The sequence below is a fragment of the Zea mays genome, chromosome 3 (genome assembly GCF_902167145.1).
Source record: "Zea mays cultivar B73 chromosome 3, Zm-B73-REFERENCE-NAM-5.0, whole genome shotgun sequence".
NCBI lineage: Eukaryota > Viridiplantae > Streptophyta > Magnoliopsida > Poales > Poaceae > Zea > Zea mays.
The window spans coordinates 196,506,333-196,526,532 of record NC_050098.1 but is presented as its reverse complement, the minus strand read 5'-3'; the positions used below and the strand labels follow the sequence as shown (position 1 = coordinate 196,526,532).

The 20,200-nt window shown below is 49.3% G+C and overlaps 1 protein-coding gene across 10 annotated transcripts in view; it reads right to left on the bottom strand.

The window, feature by feature from the left end:
• The window catches only part of LOC103651148 (inositol hexakisphosphate and diphosphoinositol-pentakisphosphate kinase VIP1), an 88,642-nt gene that overhangs the window by 49,375 nt on the left and 19,067 nt on the right, over nucleotides 1-20,200 (bottom strand). For all 10 annotated transcript variants that reach the window (XR_004857339.1, XR_004857340.1, XR_004857341.1 and 7 more), the window contains 4 exons: nucleotides 15,101-15,171; nucleotides 14,087-14,191; nucleotides 13,887-13,979; nucleotides 13,643-13,717 (listed from right to left, as the gene is read on the bottom strand). Coding sequence is in view for 7 of the 10 variants with exons in the window: in XM_008676759.4 (XP_008674981.1) it covers nucleotides 13,643-13,717; nucleotides 13,887-13,979; nucleotides 14,087-14,191; nucleotides 15,101-15,171 (344 nt within the window). In the remaining 3 variants the exon portion in view is untranslated. The remainder of the gene's footprint in view (nucleotides 1-13,642; nucleotides 13,718-13,886; nucleotides 13,980-14,086; nucleotides 14,192-15,100; nucleotides 15,172-20,200) is intronic.

Sequence of the window (20,200 nt, the reverse complement as noted above, 5' to 3'; positions counted from 1 at the left end):
GAGCGCTTCGGGCACCTTAACTTCGAGGCCCTGAAGCGGCTCAGTGCCAAGGAGATGGTACGAGGCCTGCCGTGCCTTGACCATGTGGAGCAATTCTGCGATGTCTGCGTGTTGACAAAGCAGAGACGGCTCCCCTTTCCCCAGCAGTCGGGCTTCCGAGCCAAGGAGAGGCTTGAGCTCGTGCATGGGGACTTGTGTGGCCCGGTGACACCAGCCACACCGGGAGGACGACGCTACTTCTTGCTGCTCGTCGACGATCTCTCCCGCTACATGTGGGTGATGATCCTTGGCAGCAAGGGAGAGGCTGCGAACGCCATCAGGCGTGTGCAGGTCGCTGCGGAGGCGGAGTGCGGCCGCAAGCTGCGCGTGCTGCGCACCGACAACGGCGGCGAATTCACGGCGGCTGAGTTCGCGTCGTACTGCGCGGATGAGGGCGTTCAGCGCCACTACTCCGCGCCGTACAGCCCGCAGCAGAACAGCGTCGTCAAGCGGCGCAACCAGACGGTTGTGGGGATGGCTCGGACTCTCCTCAAGCAGAGAGGAATGCCAGCTGTCTTCTGGGGAGAGGCGGTGGTGACAGCGGTTTACATCCTCAACCGCTCGCCCACCAAGGCTCTCAACGGGATGACACCGTACGAGGCTTGGCATGGGCGCAAGCCGGCGGTCTCTCACCTACGGGTCTTCGGCTGCCTCGCGTTCACCAAGGAGCTTGGCCACATCAGCAAGCTCGACGATAGGAGCACCCCGGGGGTGTTTATTGGCTACGCGGAAGGCTCGAAGGCCTACCGCATCCTTGACCCAAGAACACAGCGTGTGCGCACGGCGCGCGACGTAGTGTTCGACGAAGGGCGAGGATGGGCGTGGGACAAGGCGGTGGACGACGACACGACTCCGACGTACGACTTCACCATCGAGTACGTCCACGTTGAGGGAGCTAGGGGAGTAGGCAACTCTTCTCCGAGCAGGTCTACCCCAGCCCCCAAGTCTCCACCGACTCCAGCGCCAAACTCTCCAGCTCCTGCTACAACGAGCTCTTCACCACCACGCACTCCAGCCACGACTCCGGCTACAACGAGCTCTTCGCCACCACGTACTCCAGCACCGACGGTACCCTCTCCGGGAACGTCCTCTCTGACACCAGCTCGTGTCGAGCACGACCCAGTGGAGCTCGTGACCCCTCTGTCCCGCGACGAGGAGCGCGTCGACGCGTGCTACGACGGCGAGCCGTTGCGGTATCGAAGGGTGGAAGGCCTTCTCATCGACCCGTCGGTGCCAGGCCCTGCATCTCGCATTCTGGCAGGAGAGTTGCATCTTACATGCGACGATGGTGAGCCTCAGTCTTTCGCGGAGGCCGAGAAACATGCGGCTTGGCGTGCTGCGATGCAGTCGGAGATGGACGCGGTTGAGACGAACCGCACCTGGGAGCTCGCTGATCTCCCTCATGGTCATCGCGCGATCACCCTTAAATGGGTGTTCAAACTGAAGAGGGATGAAGCCGGCGCCATCGTCAAGCACAAGGCTCGCTTGGTGGCACGCGGTTTCCTACAGCAGGAGGGGATCGACTTCGACGATGCTTTCGCCCCCGTGGCACGGATGGAATCCGTGCGGCTCCTCCTTGCGCTGTCAGCCCAGCAAGGCTGGCACGTTCATCACATGGACGTCAAGTCGGCGTTTCTTAACGGCGACTTAAAGGAGAAGGTCTACGTACACCAGCCGCCAGGTTTTGCGATCCCTGGCAAGGAGGGCAAGGTGTTGCGCCTGCGCAAGGCTCTCTATGGCCTGCGACAGGCACCGAGGGTGTGGAATGCCAAGCTGGATTCCACGCTCAAAGGAATGGGTTTCACGCCAAGCCCGCACGAGGCGGCCATCTATCGGCGGGGCAATGGAGGAAGTGCCCTGCTGGTGGGTGTCTACGTCGACGACTTGGTGATCACCGGCGCCAAGGATGCAGAGGTGGCAGCGTTCAAGGAAGAGATGAAGGCCACCTTCCAAATGAGTGACCTGGGGCATCTCTCCTTCTACCTGGGGATTGAGGTGCACCAGGGAGACTCCGGGATCACACTTCGCCAGACCGCCTATGCCAGGCGCATTGTTGAGCTGGCTGGGCTCACCGACTGCAACCCAGCTCTCACTCCGATGGAGGAGAGGCTGAAGCTGAGTCGCGACAGCACGACGGAGGAGGTGGATGCTACACAGTACCGGCGTCTTGTGGGGAGCCTTTGCTACCTCGTCCACACACGGCCTGACTTGACATACTCCGTCGGCTACGTTAGTCGGTTCCTGCAGGGACCGACGACGGAGCATGAGCAGGCTGTGAAGAGGATCATCCGCTATGTTGCGGGGACTCTCGACCACGGTCTCTACTACCCGAGGTGCCCTGGGGAGGCACACCTTGTCGGGTATAGCGACAGCGACCACGTCGGTGACATCGACACTAGCAAGAGCACAAGCAGGATTCTCTTCTTCCTCGGCAAGTGCCTCATTAGCTGGCAGTCGGTGAAGCAGCAGGTGGTGGCCATGTCCAGCTGCGAGGCCGAGTACATAGCGGCGTCCACTGCTTCGACTCAGGCACTCTGGCTGGCTCGACTGCTCGGTGATCTCCTCGGGAGAGACACTGGAGCGGTGGAACTCAGGGTGGATAGCCAGTCCGCTCTGGCATTGGCCAAGAACCCCGTGTTCCATGAACGGAGCAAGCACATCCGGCTGAGATACCACTTCATCCGAGACTGCTTGGTGGAAGGGAGCATCAAGGCGCGCTACATCAACACCAAAGATCAGCTTGCAGACCTGCTCACCAAGCCCCTTGGGAAGATCAAGTTTGTTGAGCTTTGCTCCAGGTCCGGGATGGCCCAACTTTCTCATAAGACGACGCCCAAGACTTAGGGGGAGAATGATGGAATAAGTCTTGAGCATCTAGAGGACAGCGGTCGCTTTTGACTGTCCTCTGTAGTCCTTTAGCATCTAGAGGACAACAGTCGCTTTTGACTGTCCTCTGTAGTCTCTTTAGCATCTAGAGAACAATCCTGTTGTGTAGTGTGTGTGAGAAGGTGTGGTAGTGCAGCCTCTAGGGCTATAAATATGGGTCTCCAACCCTTAGATGGGTATGGCATTGTGTAGTGTTTGAAGAAATAAACAGAAAATTGCCCCAATTCATAGTGTCATCCTCTTGATGAGAGTTAGAGTCCCTCTACTTACAATGGATAGCATTGTTTTGTCTTGGATCCTTGGTACCGTCTCCATCGAGCTGCAGGAGCGCCATGGCACGGCACGTCAGGCTTGGCTCGCTCTTGAAAACCATTTCATTAGAAATCACGAGACGCGTGCTCTCCACCTCAACGCCACCTTCCGCAACTTCGTCCAGGGCGATCTCACTGTTGGTGAGTATTGTCGGAAGATGAAAGGCTTTGCTGATGCTCTCTCTGACCTCGACGCCCCCGTCTCCGATCGCATCCTGGTGCTCAATGTCCTTCGAGGCCTGAGCCCCAAGTATGCCAATCTCCAGACCATCATCACCCGTTCTGTTCCCTTCCCGACTTTTCACAAAGTCCGGGATGATTTGGTCTTGGAAGAGATTGTCGCAGGGGCTGTGCCGCCTGACTCTGTGGCCAGCGCCCTGTACACCTCCACTGCAACTCCATCGGCTTCATCACCAGCCTGTCCTCCTGCCCAGGGAACTCGACCACTTGCCCAGGGTGGTGTGCCGGGTTCAAGTGCTGGTCGTCGCAACAAAAATCGTCGTCACGGCCATGGTCGTGGTGGTGGCTCACCTTGGCCTTCCGTCTACAATCCCTGGACAGGTACAATTCATATGTGGCCTGGATCCATGCCTGCAGGATCCTCCCCACGCCCCGGACAGCAGTACCGTCCACCAGCTCCGTCGCAGTCCTATCTGGCAACACCAGGTCTGCCTACCCTGCAAGCTAGTCTACTTGGACCCCCTCCTGCGCCCATGCCGGCCCCGGCATCACCTCCTGCTCCTCAGCCCTAGTCCCCTTGGACTGGATCTTGGGATCAGCGTGCCCTCGCCAACACCTTCAGTACAATGAATCTTCAACCGCCGGCCACAATTACAGACTGGATTCCTGACTCGGGCGCCACCAACCATACCACACCTCATGCTGGTAACATCTCTCTCTTTCGACCACCTGATCTCACTACTCCTTCTATCATTGTTGGAAATGGCGCCTCTCCCTGTCTCCTCAGTAGGCGACACGGTTTTGCCAGGACCTTTATATCTTAATAATATTCTCCACACACCTCACATTATTCAAAACCTTCTATCTGTTCGTCGGTTTACTACTGATAATTGTTGCTCTATGGAATTTGATCCTTTTGGTGTCTCTGTGAAGGATCTTTGCTCCAAGAACGTGATTATCAGGTCCAATAGTGCTGGCCCACTCTACACCCTGCGCCTGCCCAGTTCATCCCTATCGACAACTTGTGCCCTGGCTGCAATTTCTACTCGTACTTGGCACCGACGACTTGGTCACCCCGGCATCGATATTTTGTCCCAACTCACTAGCTCCTCGGTCATTCAGTGTTCTCGTAGTTCCCTTGATTTATGTCATGCTTGTCAATTAGGTCGTCACACTAGATTACCTTTTTCTAGCTCGTCTACCTGTACTGAGCAACCCTTCGATATCATACATTGTGATCTATGGATATCCCCAATTGCCAGTGTGTCGGGTTATAAGTACTATCTTGTCATCCTTGATGATTTTACCCATTACCTGTAGACTTTTCCTTTGCGTCTTAAGTCTGATACTTTTGATGCTCTTTCTTCCTTTTTTGCGTATGTCACAACGCAATTTGGTCGCTCAATTAAACATTTGCAGTGTGACAATGGGCGCGAATTCGACAACTCCTCCACTCATTCTTTTCTCCTCGCTCGTGGCACTCTTCTACGCATGTCTTGCCCCTATACTTCTCCCCAGAATGGTAAAGTCGAGCGCATCATTCGCACCACCAACAATATCATTCGTTCCTTACTCTTTCAGGCTTCCCTTCCTGCTCAATATTGGGTTGAAGGTATGCACACAGCCACCTATCTTTTGAATCGCCTTCCTACCAAAACTATACAAGCCATCTGTCCTTATGCTGCTCTCTTTGGCACAATTCTATCCTATGATCATCTTCGAGTTTTTGGATGTGCTTGCTACCCTAATATCACTGCTACTGCACCGCACAAACTAGCTCCCCGCTCTACCAAGTGTGTCTTCCTTGGTTATTCTTCCAACCACAAAGGCTATCGCTGTCTTGATCTCTCCACAAATCGTATCATCATTTCCCGACACGTCACCTTTGATGAGGCAGATTTCCCCTTCTCTGCCTCGCCCCATCTAACTAACAACTTGAATTTTTTGGATCCTGAGAGTGCGCCTTTGTCCCCTTCAACTGGGACTTTGCCCTCTTCTGCAGGTACCATGGCGTCCCCCTTGGTGTCCGGTTCTGGTTGTGGCTCAGTGGCTGATCTGGCAGGACCCATGCCACTCACGCCCGTCTCAGCCTCTACATCGCCTGCGTCGTCCCTGTCTTCTCCAGACCAGGACTTGGTGCCTTCTGCCCCTGCGCCGCGTGACCTGGCTCAAGCACCAGGAGCTGCCCCGCCGCCCCTGGTGGTTCCCTCCGGGTCTGGTGGTCTGGCATCACCACCTGGAGCTGCTCCGACGCCCCTACCTCTGCGCGTGTACACTCGTCGGCGCCAGCAGACTACTTTCCCTACAGATCTTCCAAAGGCTGGTGCCTCTGGTGCTTCTGCATTTCCGATTGAGCCTGCACCTGCACCTTCGCCGATGTCTGGTCTTCCTCCCGGCGCTGTTCCTACACGTGTGGTGGTCAACAATCATTCAATGACCACCCGGGCCAAGGCTGGTTTTTGAGTACCGGCTGCTTTCGCTATTGTAGCCATCTCCCCTGAGCCAACTTCAGTTCGCCAAGGCTTGACTGATCCCCTATGGCGTCATGCCATGGAAGAGGAGTTCCAGGCTCTGGTCTCCAACAATACCTGGGAACTTGTTCCTCTTCCTCCAGGTGCCCATGTCATCACAGAGAAATGGCATTTCCGTCACAAATTTCATGCAGATGGTTCTCTTGAGCGCTACAAAGCTCACTGGGTATGTCGAGGATTCACTCAGCGTCCTGGGGTTGATTATGATGAGACTTTTAGTCCGCTGGTCAAACCTACTACGGTTCGCACTGTTCTCTCGATAGCTCTGTCGAGGGATTGGCCTATCCACCAACTTGATGTAAAGAATGTGTTTCTTCATGGTACTCTTTCTGAGACAGTCTATTGCAGCCAACCTGCAGGTTTTGTTGACCCTACTCATCCCACTTATGTCTGTCGTCTCAACAAGTCTCTTTATGGCCTGAAGCAAGCACCGCGTGCCTGGTACAATTGTTTTGCTTCCCACATGAAGACTCTGGGTTTTGTCGAAGCCAAAGCAGATACCTCCCTGTTCATTTTTCACAATGGCACTGAGACAGCTTACTTGCTTCTCTATGTTGATGATATTATCCTCACTGCATCCAGTTCAGCCCTATTGCAGCGTGTCATTGCAGCTCTTCAGACAAATTTTCCCATGAAGGATCTCGGACCTCTACATCACTTTCTTGGTATTGCAGTTGAGCGACGACCGGCTGGTCTCTTCCTCCATCAGCGTATATATGTTCTTGATATCATTGATCGTGCAGGCATGTCTGGTTGTAAACCTTGTTCTACACCGGTTGATCTCCAGTACAAGCTCGCTGCTGACAGTGGACCTGCTGTTCAGGATGCTACTCAGTACCGGAGTCTGGCTGGTGCTCTTCAGTATCTAACTTTCACCAGACCTGATATTACATATGCAGTTCAACAAATTTGTCTCCATATGCATGATCCCCGTGAGTCCCATCTGACTGCTCTGAAACGTATTATTCGCTACCTTCAAGGTACGGCTGATCATGGTCTTCTTCTACCACGCTCCACATCTATTTCCGAGCTTGTGGTCTATACTGATGCTGATTGGGCTGGGTGTCCGGACACTCGTCGCTCCACTTCTGGTTATGCGGTATTTCTTGGAGATAATCTTGTCTCCTGGTCCTCCAAGCGATAAAAGGTTGTCTCTCGCTCTAGTGCTGAAGCTGAGTACCGTGTTGTTGCCAATGATGTTGCCGAGGCTTGTTGGTTGCGTCAACTCCTCCAAGAACTTCGCAGTCCTCTTCATAGAAGCACTCTTGTTTACTGTGACAACATCAGCGCTGTCTACTTATCCACTAATCCAGTTAAGCATCATCGGACGAAGAATGTTGAGATAGATCTCCATTTTGTTCGTGAGCGGGTTGCTACTGGTGAAGTTCGTGTTCAGCATGTTCCTACCACCTCTCAGTTTGCAGACATCTTCACGAAATGGCTTCCTTCCTCCGCGTTTCTTGAGTTCAAGACCAGTCTCAATTTGCAGCGGCTAGATGTTTTGACTGCGGGGGGGGGTGTTAGACAGTCTTGGTAATGTTCCTGGTTGCCTCCTGCGTGAGGCTCTTCTATCTAGGCTAGTATAGCAATATAGTCTTCTATGGCAACTAGAGGTTTCTTCCTTAGATAGACAGATATGTTGTACTAGTATAGAAAGGAGGATTTCTATCTTTGGTAGGTTTGGTCTGATTGGCACCAGGCTGCCACACCCTTCCCTGGCGCGTCACCTGTGTAAGCCTATATATTGTAAGGCCTCCTCTCCTCTATCAATATAGAATACTACCCCCATTCTCCTTTCCAATAATTCAAACCTCTAATGTTCCAATTAAGAACATTCCATTTTCTAACGTTGTGATTCATAAATTATCACTTTAAAGATTAAAGCCAACGAGCGTATGGATATCACATCCAAGACGCGAACACAGGGAGTAACCCCCACAGCAAACTTTCCCGGGGCAATATCATTGAACCAATAGTGCAAAAGAAATATCATCATCAAGGCGCGGATAAAAGACGATGACCAAGTCACCGACGAGGTCAAATAATGTTTTTCACCCAAGTTCCACAAACCACCAAAAGGTACCCCACGGGTACAAAGGACAATGTTAAACCATCACATAAGTTTTAAGACACAAAAAACCACAGCCACCTGCACCGCAGCATGAGACGTAGTTTTGTAAATCATCATGGTTCTTGCATAGGTCCTATGGGGATGATGATGTCCTCCACTCCTGGGTCCGGACGAAGCAGCACCTCCACAGATGCCTCCACAGGGGGCATTCCACAATTCTCAACAGCCACCTTCTGCAAGGTAGTAGCATTAATTTCTAGAAAAATTACATCAAAATCCAAAAGGTTTTGCAAAGATGGAAATTTAATCGGCCCTGGAAAAGAATTGAGATCATTCAAGTCTCCTAGCTCATGGGGCAGATGCTGAGAAGGTACCTCCAGGGCCCTGAGGGCGAGCCAAGATTAAAGGAGACCTTGAGTCCCTTGGTTCTGGTATTTATCCTTGCACTTCTTCTAACTTGAGATGGGTATGGTTGTCGGGCAGACTTCTTAAGTGCTGACCTGGTCTTCTTCTTGACAATCTGCCTGGCCTACCTAGGCATCTGCCGTTGATATACTTTGGTAACCACTTGCCTTTGTTTTAAAGCTTCCTGCTTGTGCCAATGTGAGCTAGCAGGCTCGGTAGACCTTGGAGAAGAAAAAAGAGGTTGGCAACTAGTGACAGAATGAACCTTAGCAGTGACAGAAGCCTCAACATTTTCTTCTAGAATCTGAATTTGAACAGTGGAAGGACCAGGCGGTGTGAGACTGCGACAGGAGGAGCCCCACCAAGAGACCTCACTTAGGTGAGGGAGAGCATGGCACATAATTCTTTTGAGCCCCATGGACATGAATTCTTCAGCCCATCCTGGCATTTCGTGCGAGAGAAGATCCAAAGATAAAAAACACCAAGTTCAGGGAGATCATCAGTAGTCCTGTAAGGGAATCTATTGCGATTTTTGCATCTTGCAACCGAATTGCTGGAGGAGGAGGACTCGGCCCCATCATCCGGCCTATCATTGGGATCCAACAGGAGTTGCTCATGCATGCCATGAACCTGGGGAGGAAAATGGGGCTGCTGGAGCCACGGCTGACAATTATTAGTGATTCCCAAGTTCAGGGCCGCGTTTTCCCATACAGGATCACTTGAACACCCCCCAAGTTGTGATTATCTGCATTTTCCATGAAATCTCCGTCGGCTTGAAGAAAGTCATCATCATTGTCTTCTTCTAGAAGTGGATGAGGGTTACCGTTAGGAGGAACATCATCCTTATGGTTGGCAAGAGCTTCAATGTCCCCAAGCCTCCAATCGTCTTCCGAAGTGAGGATGTACACAGGGACGGTCCAAGAGCATCCCAAACCAGTGGAAATTTCTCTCTGAGTGAGCACAATGCTTCTTGGCACGTCATTGAATCATCTGTACATGCACTTAACCAGGACATAGGACTTGATTCTAGGGTTGTTGTGCCAACTAAGGAGCTTGCCAAAGGATGCCACAACTTGGTAGATGCACATATCATTCATAAGAGTAACAGGAAAACCCAGCAACAAAATCCACCCTTTTCTGCTATAGGTCACTTCTCTGAAATTTTGCACTCTATCCGGTCGAATAAAACACACCAAAGTGTCGTCAATATTGAAAATATCACCAGAGATCAATTTGTGCTTCTAGAGAAGGCTTCCCATTTCAAAGATTCCCAGCCCAAACAGGTGATCGGAGCAGCTAAGAACATGCAGTCTAAGATTATTTTGAAGGTAATCCCGAATGCGATTAACCCACATACCAAAGTCAGCCGGTTGCACCACTCCCTCCACATCCATCGCAATGACAAAGTCATCCCGACGAGTCTCCTGCTCCAAAGCAAGATGAATGCGGGCGAGAGTGCGCCGGTTAGCGTCCCCATCCACGGTGATGAACTCTGGTGGGAGGAAAGGATGAGGGTCTGCCGAAAAGTTGGCCATGCGCAAGAGAGGTGAGGGCAGCGGGGAGAAACCGCAGCACTGTTTAGAGCGAGAGGATGAAGACGAAAGGGTTTTCTCAACATCAGTAAGAGAGGAGTAGCCATCGTTAGAATCAAAAAGGTGCCTGCAATCGGGTATAGCAGACGGCCCAGTAACTGTAGCAGGTGGAAGGCTAAGCGAAATGCTTTCAGGGATCAGAGCCGAACAGTTGCCCTCGTCAGAATGCGAAAAGGCACCTTTACCGGAAGATTGAGTGGGCCCGGTGACTGAAGGCAGAGGGGCCTTAGCTAAGGCTCCAGGAGCAACTTCCAATGCAACATGAGCATCATTGCAACCTTCCGCCAATCCTTTAATGCAGTGCGCCTTAGGCCTTCAGAGTAGACGTGTGTCAATAGGTTGAGCATGACTACTGTTGAAATATTTTTCAAAGTGACCAAGCAGAAAACACCTGTGAGACCTGACCGGGCTAGAACAGGTCCTGATGAAGTGGGTGTTCGAGAGACACCGGTAGCAAAGTTTACCTTGAAGGATGGTGGGCCCAACAGCGCCGAGTGCGCATGCGACGTGCGTACACGCCCAGCAGACGAGAGGCGGGTTTTGCACGGAGTCCCATGAGACACCGCCCTATCCAAATCATGAGAAATCCGAGAAAAAGATGGCTGGAACAGGAACCAAAGCAGTCTCCTGAGGGTCGTTGTTCAAAGTCGAGCTGAAACGAGATCTCATATTTGAATTTAAGATTGGCAATGGACATTTAAAATTCTCGATTTGCACGAAATCCAGTTGACACTGATCATAGGAGTACCTTGGAGAAAGAGCTTCACCTTCGTCTTTATGGCCAACCTGAAAAATCCATTGTTGATTCGACCCGAAGGACCATGTTTCTTGCTTGGTCAGTCTTGCACCAAATTCTTAGCAAAAGAGACCAATTTTGAAGAATGACAACTTCTACGTTTAACAACTATCCACTTCTCATCTTCCTCTCTGCACCAAAGAGCATATTCTTTTCTCCAATTTGGGCTCCCGTTTCTCCAAAGATAGAAATAAACATCAAAGTTTGCAGAGATGATGCGCTTCAGAGCCAAGACCATGAAACCAACTTTCTTGGAGGCCACTGAAAAACGAAAATGATGATATGATTCTTCAACAACATGAAAACCCGCCGGGGAGCCACTAAGAAAGATGAAAAGATGCAAAGCCAAGCTGACCGACTTAGCCGAAAGATGAAAAGTGTAACGGCGAAAAACCGCAATCAATAAGGAGCCCGAAAGCGAAGAAGAGGCGTGGTGGACTGAGGATCCATATCTCCGAAGAACCGAATGTTGAAAAGCTTTACCAGAAGAGCAGTCCAAAGAATTCGCAAGCAATTTCCCCCTATCATCCCAAACAAATGGAGAAGCCATCGAGAAGTAGCCGCTCACCTCTACCGGATGGGAGACAGGAGAAGCCTAGGATCCAGGGATGAAGGATACTAAACCCACGGCGACACCATGACCAGGGTAAACGCATGGTGGTAGGCGGAGCAGCAGCGAACAGCGGCAGTGGGTGTGGGGAAGCGAGGGAGAGCGCGAGAGCGAGCGGGCAAGCCATCCTTGTTTATGGTCTATTCAATGTCCTTTCTCTTGTTTGGAATAGTGCTTCTACTGAGGAAAAGGACTAATAAAGCCCAATATGTACATGTACAGATGCAAAGAGACCCTTATACAAACAGAAATATACAAGGACACACATATATCTAACCCATCACAAAACTCAGGATGGATCGCGAAAACTGAGACTAGAGAGAGAGAGAGAAACGATGCTGAGCTCTCATTTGTGCCCTTGTGAAGAAGTCGACCAATTGAAGCTCCGAACACACATAGCGAAGAGTAATGACATCATCCTGCGCTTGTACATAGCTCATGTCATCCCCCAATTACTCCCTACATTGCCACTACATACTTGGCTTATTGCCATACTTCTATAGTACCCTATATGGACAACAAGATTTGACCAAAATCTAAATTCCTAATCAAGCAAAATCAACAAGGAGAGCAACAGATTATATTACAGTCGTTCCCCTAATCATGCTGCTAATCCCCAGCCTTGAGATCCACCATGCCAATTTATGTTCTGCAGCTTTGTGAATTGAAGACGCCCAAGAGGCTTGGTGAGGATGTATGCGAGCTGTCGGCTGGTCTCGATGAACTCGACGGCAATTTGTCCTCATTCGACAACCACGAAAAAAGTGATGCTTGATGTCGATGTGATTGCTCCGGTCGTGGAGAACGGGGTTCTTGGCAAGAGCGATGGCAGACTAATTGCCCACCATCAGAGTCGGTGGGCGAGCTTCTTCTCTGACGAGCTCACCCAACAGCCGGTGCAGCCAAACACCTCGGCATGCCACCATGGCCGCTACAATGTACTATGCCTCACATGTGGATGGCGCCACCACCTTTACTTTTGCGACTACCACGCAATAGGGGATGAACCGAGGAAGACGAGCATGCCAAAGGTACTCTTCCACCTGCCAATGCCACCTGCCATGTTTGTGTCACTGAAGCCTTTCAGCTACGGTTCTGCTTCGCTGGTATTGGGGAAGACTATGCCTTGATCGGTCGTCCCCTTGATGTAGTGCAGTAGGCGCTTAACCAAAACCAATAATCCGCTTGAAGATCCTCTACGAACCTGCTCACATACCCGATGACAAAGGAGATGTTCGGTCACATGTGTTAGATAGCACAACCCACAGACGATGCTCCGGTTGAGCATGTCATCCATCTTAGCCGCGATGCTGGCTTTCACCAACTTTAGCCTCTCCTCATCAGCGTTGCGCACGACTTGCAATCCACCATGCTGCTTCGCTTTAGCAGTTTCCCTACGTATGCGCGCTGGCATAGGGTGATGGAGTCCCTCCCCTGCTTCACCTCGATGCCGACATAGAAGAGCAAGCCAAGATCTCTCATGCGAAAACAAGTCTGGCAACTTGTGCTTGAAGTCATGTTCTCTCCATGTGCTTCAGTGATGATCAAGTCATCCACGTACACGCCAGCGATGAGCTGCTCCTTCCCCGCCAACGCGTGTAGAGCCCGTGCTCGGTGGCTTACGCACCTGCACGATCCAAGCCGAGCTCACCGAGCATGGCTTCTAGCTTCACGATCCAAGCGAGCGGAGCCTGCCTCAACTCATAGATAGCCTTACGCACCTGCAACACTCCTGCTCGTTGGATACGAACTATCATGGTTTCAACGACAAGTAAATTTGTAGGTTAGAGGGGGATTTTGTGGTGCCACTATCCCGATGGCTTTGCCCGAAGTGCTTGAGAAGGGGGTTTAGACTGGTTTGAGGAAGTCCTCTCTCCTCATTGTTCTCGAAGTTTCACTCCAATCTCAACATCAATCGTGGCTACAGTTTCAACTGCGGGGGTGTTAGATTATTGTGTGTTTGTTGTTGTAAAGGGCCTTGGTCTAGGCCATGTATTTCTCTCTCTACTATATATACAACAGCCACCCTGTTTTAGGGTTGCCACTACATACTTCATCTATTGCCATACTTCAACAGTAACTGGGTGGACAACAAGAGCTGACCAAAGGCAGCTGGCAAAATCAACAAAGAGGGCAGCAGATTATCTTACAAAATTTATGAAAACAACAAAAAAACCATGTTGTTTACTTAGTGTTATTTGGTAGAAAGGTTTTAATTTACCGCTTGTCTGAAGGCTTGGCAAATGCTCCTTGCGATTTGTTTCTCAGAAGGGGTTAATAGAACCGGATAGCGCACCTTCAAGCAAGACAAATATTATAATGCAACAGTGCTACATTGTTCATATGGGAAACACACACCATTTTATATATATAAAAAAGGTTTGAGTTTCAGTCAGCATGTTATAAACAGAGGCTTAATGTAAAGAATGAGACGAATCCTGCCCCAACAAGGTAAGGAACAGTACCTCTTTTCCATCAGAATTCCTTGTGACAACCCCATCCACAACTGGAGACTTCCGTGCTTCAGCATGTGCATATACAGGCCCAACTGTATAAACCTACAACGAATGTCCAATACATGCTCAACACTTCCTTTTGAGGATGACAGTAGGAGAGGAGTACTCTAAATAAAGATGGGAAACAATAAGTTGGCAAGGTTTGCCACCTTGACATCTGTCCCTCCTGTAGGCATGAACTCCTCGTAAATGTAAGATCCATCTCGCCTCACCTTCCTCACATAAGGATAAAACTCACTAGATCGATTACCAACCTATGTATCCATTGGAAGAATTTTGTCAGGTCAATGCATTTTCGAACAATTTTGAAATACACATTTATGATAAGATTTTTTATCGAACGCGTAGGAGAGCTGCACATCTTTATATATTTAGAGAGAATAAAGGTCTTACAAGAAAGGTAACTTGATAGGCAAGTTCCCCAAAAACACCCACATACCCGGGGGGTGTACATATTAGGACTAAAACTTGATCCGACCACATTAAAGGCTTCAGCTAAGCCTAAGCTCTCAAGATGTTTTGCTCCAACCAAAACCCAACACATTTATTCATCCAAAATACTTCTATGCACTCTGCCTAAGGAAGGAGCCTCTCCATAGAAACAGGATACAACTTGAGAAAAATAATGTTGTTATCAAGCTGTTGGAGCTTATCCTTTATCATTTATCTAACAGTTTACTACACTGAAGTACTGAACACACATCAAAGATGCTAGTTCACTGGATGACTAGAATATTCTTGAGCTTAAGTTAGTGACTAGTGAGAAAGCTTGATGGCATCAGCTTAATAACAAAAATGGATAAGAATAAACAAAATGTTAGAATATGTTAGAGTGGATGCACTAACCAGTTCAACCCAAAAGCTAAAGTTGTTAGGAGAAGGTATACAATCGACTTATACACTTCAACACCCTCACTCATGTCCAACCACAGTGGGGGTGTTGAAGTGTATAAGTGAATTGTCTATCTTCTCCCAACAACTTAAACTTTTGGGTTGAACTGGTTAGTGCGTCCACTACTCTAAATGAGCATAAAGTAGATCACCTGATATGCTAAAATTATGATGAGTGAAATTGTTAACAGAAATATTGAATACCACAACAGGTGGCTACATTCAGGCATAGCTATGGTATCAACTATAACTTGAAGGTAATAAATCCTCACCTTACGAAACAGTTCTTTCATTCCTCCACCAGCTGAGCTGGGATAGTATATCATTATGTTATGGTCATCACCTTCATACAACAACAATTGTAAGGAGCAGAAACATGTTTATTATGTTATTTTACAAAAATACAGTACAATATAGGTGATGGATGTTGCTTGGACTAATTTTGCATGCATCAATACTCATTAGCTTGTATGCAGAAAAATACAAATAAAAAATCATTACAAAATAATTGTGGAGTTAATGAGGAAAGTTTTCACAGTAAAGAAAAGTATGAATTGAAGACAAACAATGAACATAAACAAAATTTAGCAAACGAATTTCTGCAATATTTTTTTGAACAAACACAGGAGAGTTGTGTGTCATTTCATTAAAAAGAAAGAAACAAAAAGGGGGACAAAAAATTTTCCACCCCAATACAAGGCCAGTCAGAACAAACCTGGACAAGGCCAAAAACCACCATTCACTAGGAACTAGATAGGCACCCACTAGGGATGACCAAGAACTATCCTAAGGAGAGCTAGTGCTGGAGAAGGCCCTGAAGGACCGAAGCTCCAGCCACGCACCAAGCATTCCCATCTTCATCTACAACCAAAACCACACTCTGGATACAAGGCCTAGCCCCCTCAAAAACACAATATTACGTTGTTTCCAGATTTCCTAGGCAGCCAATATGATTAGGGAGTTGAGCCCTTTCCTCAGATCCTTTTCAACATTTCTAGAACTTTGGCACTGTGGGAAACCCTATCCCCCTGACTAGGGTTGGGACATGTATATATGTTGGGCCTAGCCCATTACACAGGGATGAGACAGTAATTACAAGTGGCTAACCCCGAAAACCCTAAGCGGGATTCTAACTCCCTCCCCCCCCCCCCCCCACAGTCTCAACTCTATCATGTACAGATGTTGAGACTGGATCAAAAATCGGAAATACACTCGATGGTAGCCCCTTGGTGAAGGTATCAGCGAACTGCAACGTGGTGGGGACGCTGAGAACCCGAACGTCACCGGCAGCGACGCGCTCGCTTATGAAGTGCAGGTCGATCTCCACGTGCTTCGTGCGCTGACGCTGCACGGGATTAGTGGAGAGATAGACCGCGCTGACGTTGTCACAGTAGACGAGGGTGGTGCGCTAGAGGAGGCTATAGAGCTCCTGGAGAAGCTAGCGAAGCCAGGAGGCCTCTGCCACGCCGTTGGCCACAACGCGGTACTCGGCCTCTGCGCTAGAGCTACTGTCGCTTGGCGACCCAGGAGACGAGGTTAGCGCCCAGGAACACGGCGTAACCGAAGGTGGACTGACGCGTGTCGGGACAGTCAGCCCAGTCAGCGTTGGTGTAGACTACGAGCTCTGACGTCAGAGAGGGTCGGAGTAGAAGGTCGTAGTCGAGGGAGCCGCGTAGGTAGCGCAGGATCTGTTTGAGAGCGATGAGATGGGGCTCCCGCGGGGTGTGCATGTGGAGGCACTGAAAGGGAATTAGGCTTACACCTATTTCCTAATTGATTTTGGTGGTTGAATTGCCCAACACAAATAATTGGACTAACTAGTTTGCTCTAGTCTATAAGTTCTACAGGTGCCAAACGTTCACAATAAGCCAATAAAAAGACCAAGAAGAGGGTTCAAACAAAGAGAGCAAGGGACAACCGAAGTGTTCCCTGGTCTGGCACACCGGACTGTCCGGTGCACCACCGGACAGTGTCCGGTGCACCAGGGGACTTCAAGCTGAACTTCTCACCTTCGGGAATTTTCAGAGGCGCTTCGCTATAATTCACCGGACTGTCCGGTGCCCCAAGGGAGAGCGACTCTGAACTCGCCAGCTTCGGGAATCCGCTCCGCTATAATTCACCGGACTGTCCGGTGAGTCACCAGACAGTGTCCGGTGCACACCGGACTGTCCGGTGTGACAGCGGAGCAACGGCTACTTCGCGTGCAACGGTCGACTGCAACGCATTAAATGCGTGCCTGCGCGCGCAGAGGAGCAGAGCACGCGCGGGTGGCACACCGGACAGCCTACAGGGCCTGTCCGGTGCACCACCGGACAGCCAGGCGGGCCCACAAGACAGAGCTCCAACGGTCGAACCCCAACGGTCTGCTGACGTGGCTGGCGCACCGGACAGTGTCCGGTGGCGCACCGGACTGTCCGATGCGCCATGCGACTGCAGCCTTCCAACGGCCACTTTGTGGTGGTTGGGGCTATAAATACCCCAACCACCCCACATTCATTGGCATCCAAGTTTTCCACCTTCCAACTACATTACAAGAGCTAGCATTCAATACAAGATACACCAAAGAGATCGAATCCTCTCCCAACTCCACACAAAGCTTTAGTGATTAGTGAGAGAGATTTGTTGTGTTCATTTGAGCTCTTGCGCTTGGATTGCTTCTTCTTCTCATTCTTTCTTTCGATCATCTCAATTGTAATCAAGGCAAGAGACACCAATTGTGTGGTGGTCCTTGCGGGAAGTTTGGTTCCCAATTGATTGAGAAGAGAAGCTCACTCGGTCCGAGGGACCGTTTGAGAGAGGGAAAGGGTTGAAAGAGACCCGGTCTTTGTGACCACCTCAACGGGGAGTAGGTTTGCGAAAACCGAACCTCGGTAAAACAAATCCTTGTGTCTCACTCTTTATTCGCTTGCGATTTGTTTTCACGCCCTCTCTCGGACTCGTTTACATTTCTAACGCTAACTCGGCTTGTAGTTGTGATTAAGTTTGTAAATTTCAGATTCGCCCTATTCACCCCCCCCCTCTAGGCGACTTTCAATTGGTATCGGAGCCCGGTGCTTCATTAGAGCCTAACCGCTCGAAGTGATGTCGGGAGATCACGCCAAGAGAGAGATGGAGACCGGCGACAAGCCCACTACAAGCCACGGGAAGACTTCATCGGAAGAGTCCCGCAACAAGGGGAAGGGGAAGGAGAAGAAATTCTCTTCCCACAAGTCGCGTCGGAGTGGCGACAAGAAAAAGAAGATGAGGAAGGTGGTCTACTACGAGACCGATACTTCATCGCCTTCAACCTCCGGCTCCGATGCGCCGTCCATCACTTCTAAGCGCCATGAGCGCAAGAAGTTTAGTAAGATCCCCCTACGCTATCCTCGCATTCCTAAACATACGCCTTTACTTTCCGTCCCATTAGGCAAACCACCAACATTTGATAGTGAAGATTATGCTAGGTGGAGTGATATGATGCGATATCACCTAACCTCACTCCACAAAAGTATATGGGATGTTGTTGAGTTTGGTGTACAGGTACCATCCGTAGGGGATGAAGATTATGATGAGGACGAAGTGGCCCAAATCCAACACTTCAACTCCCAAGCCACAACTATACTCCTCGCCTCTCTAAGTCGAGAGGAGTATAATAAGGTGCAAGGGTTGAAGAGTGCTAAGGAGATTTGGGACGTGCTAAAGACCGCGCACGAAGGAGACGAGGTGACCAAGATCACCAAGCGGGAAACGATCGAGGGGGAGCTCGGTCGCTTCCGTCTTCGCCAAGGGGAGGAGCCACAAGACATGTACAACCGGCTCAAAACCTTGGTGAACCAAGTGCGCAACCTCGGGAGCAAAAAATGGGATGACCACAAAGTGGTTAAGGTTATTCTTAGATCACTTGTTTTTCTTAACCCTACTCAAGTTCAATTGATTCGTGGCAATCCTAGATATACACTAATGACTCCCGAGGAAGTAATCGGGAATTTTGTGAGCTTTGATTTGATGATCAAAGGCTCAAAGAAGATCAACGAGCTTGACGGTCCCTCCACGTCCGAAGCTCAACCGGTCGCATTTAAGGCGACGGAGGAGAAGAAGGAGGAGTCTACATCGAGTAGAACACCCATCGACGCCTCCAAGCTCGACAACGAGGAAATGGCGCTCATCATCAAGAGCTTCCGCCAAATCCTCAAGCAAAGGAGGGGGAAGGATTACAAGCCCCGCTCCAAGAAAATGTGCTACAAATGTGGTAAGCCCGGTCATTTCATTGCTAAATGTCCATTATCTAGTGATAGTGACAGGGGCGACGACAAGAAGGGGAGAAGAAAGGAGAAGAAGAGATACTACAAGAAGAAGGGCGGCGATGCCCATCTTTGCCGGGAGTGGGACTCCGACGAGAGCTCCACCGACTCCTCCGACGAGGACGCCGCAAACATCGCCGTCACCAAGGGTCTTCTCTTCCCCAACGTCAGCCACAAGTGCCTCATGGCTAAGGACGGCAAAAAGAAGAAGGTAAAATCAAAATCCTCCACAAAGTATGAGACTTCTAGTGATGAAGATAATGCTAGTGATGAGGAGGATAATTTGCGTACCCTTTTTGCCAACCTCAACATGCAACAAAAAGAAAAATTAAATGAATTAATTAGTGCTATTCATGAGAAGGATGACTTCTTGGATTATCAAGAGGACTTCCTAATTAAGGAAAATAAGAAGCATGTTAAGGTTAAAAATGCTTACGCTCTAGAAGTAGAAAAATGTGAAAAACTATCTAGTGAGCTAAGCACTTGCTATGACACTATTACCAACCTTAGAAATGAAAATGCTAAATTAATTGCTAAGGTTGATTCTAATACTTGTGATATTTCAATTCTCAATCTTAGAGATGAAAATGTTGATTTGCTTGCTAAGATTGAAGAATTGAATATCTCTCTTGCTAGCCTTAGAAATGAAAATGAAAAATTGATTGCTAAGGCTAAAGATTTTGATGTTTGCAATGTTACTATTTCTAACCTTAGAAGTGAAAATGATATATTACATGCTAAAGTTGTAGAATTAAAATCTTGCAAACCCTCTACATCTACCGTTGAGCATGTTTCTATTTGCACTAGATGTAGAGATGTTGATATTGATGCTATTCATGATCATATGGTCTTAATTAAGCAACAAAATGATCATATAGCAAAATTAGATGCTAAAATTGCCGAGCATGAACTTGAAAATGAAAATTTTAAATTTGCTCGTAGTATGCTTTATAGTGGGAGACGCCCTGGCATCAAGGATGACATTGGCTTCCAAAAGGGGGACAATGTCAAACCTAATGCCCCTCCTAAAAGATTATCTAATTTTGTTAAGGGCAAGGCTCCCATGCCTCAGGATAACGAGGGTTACATTTT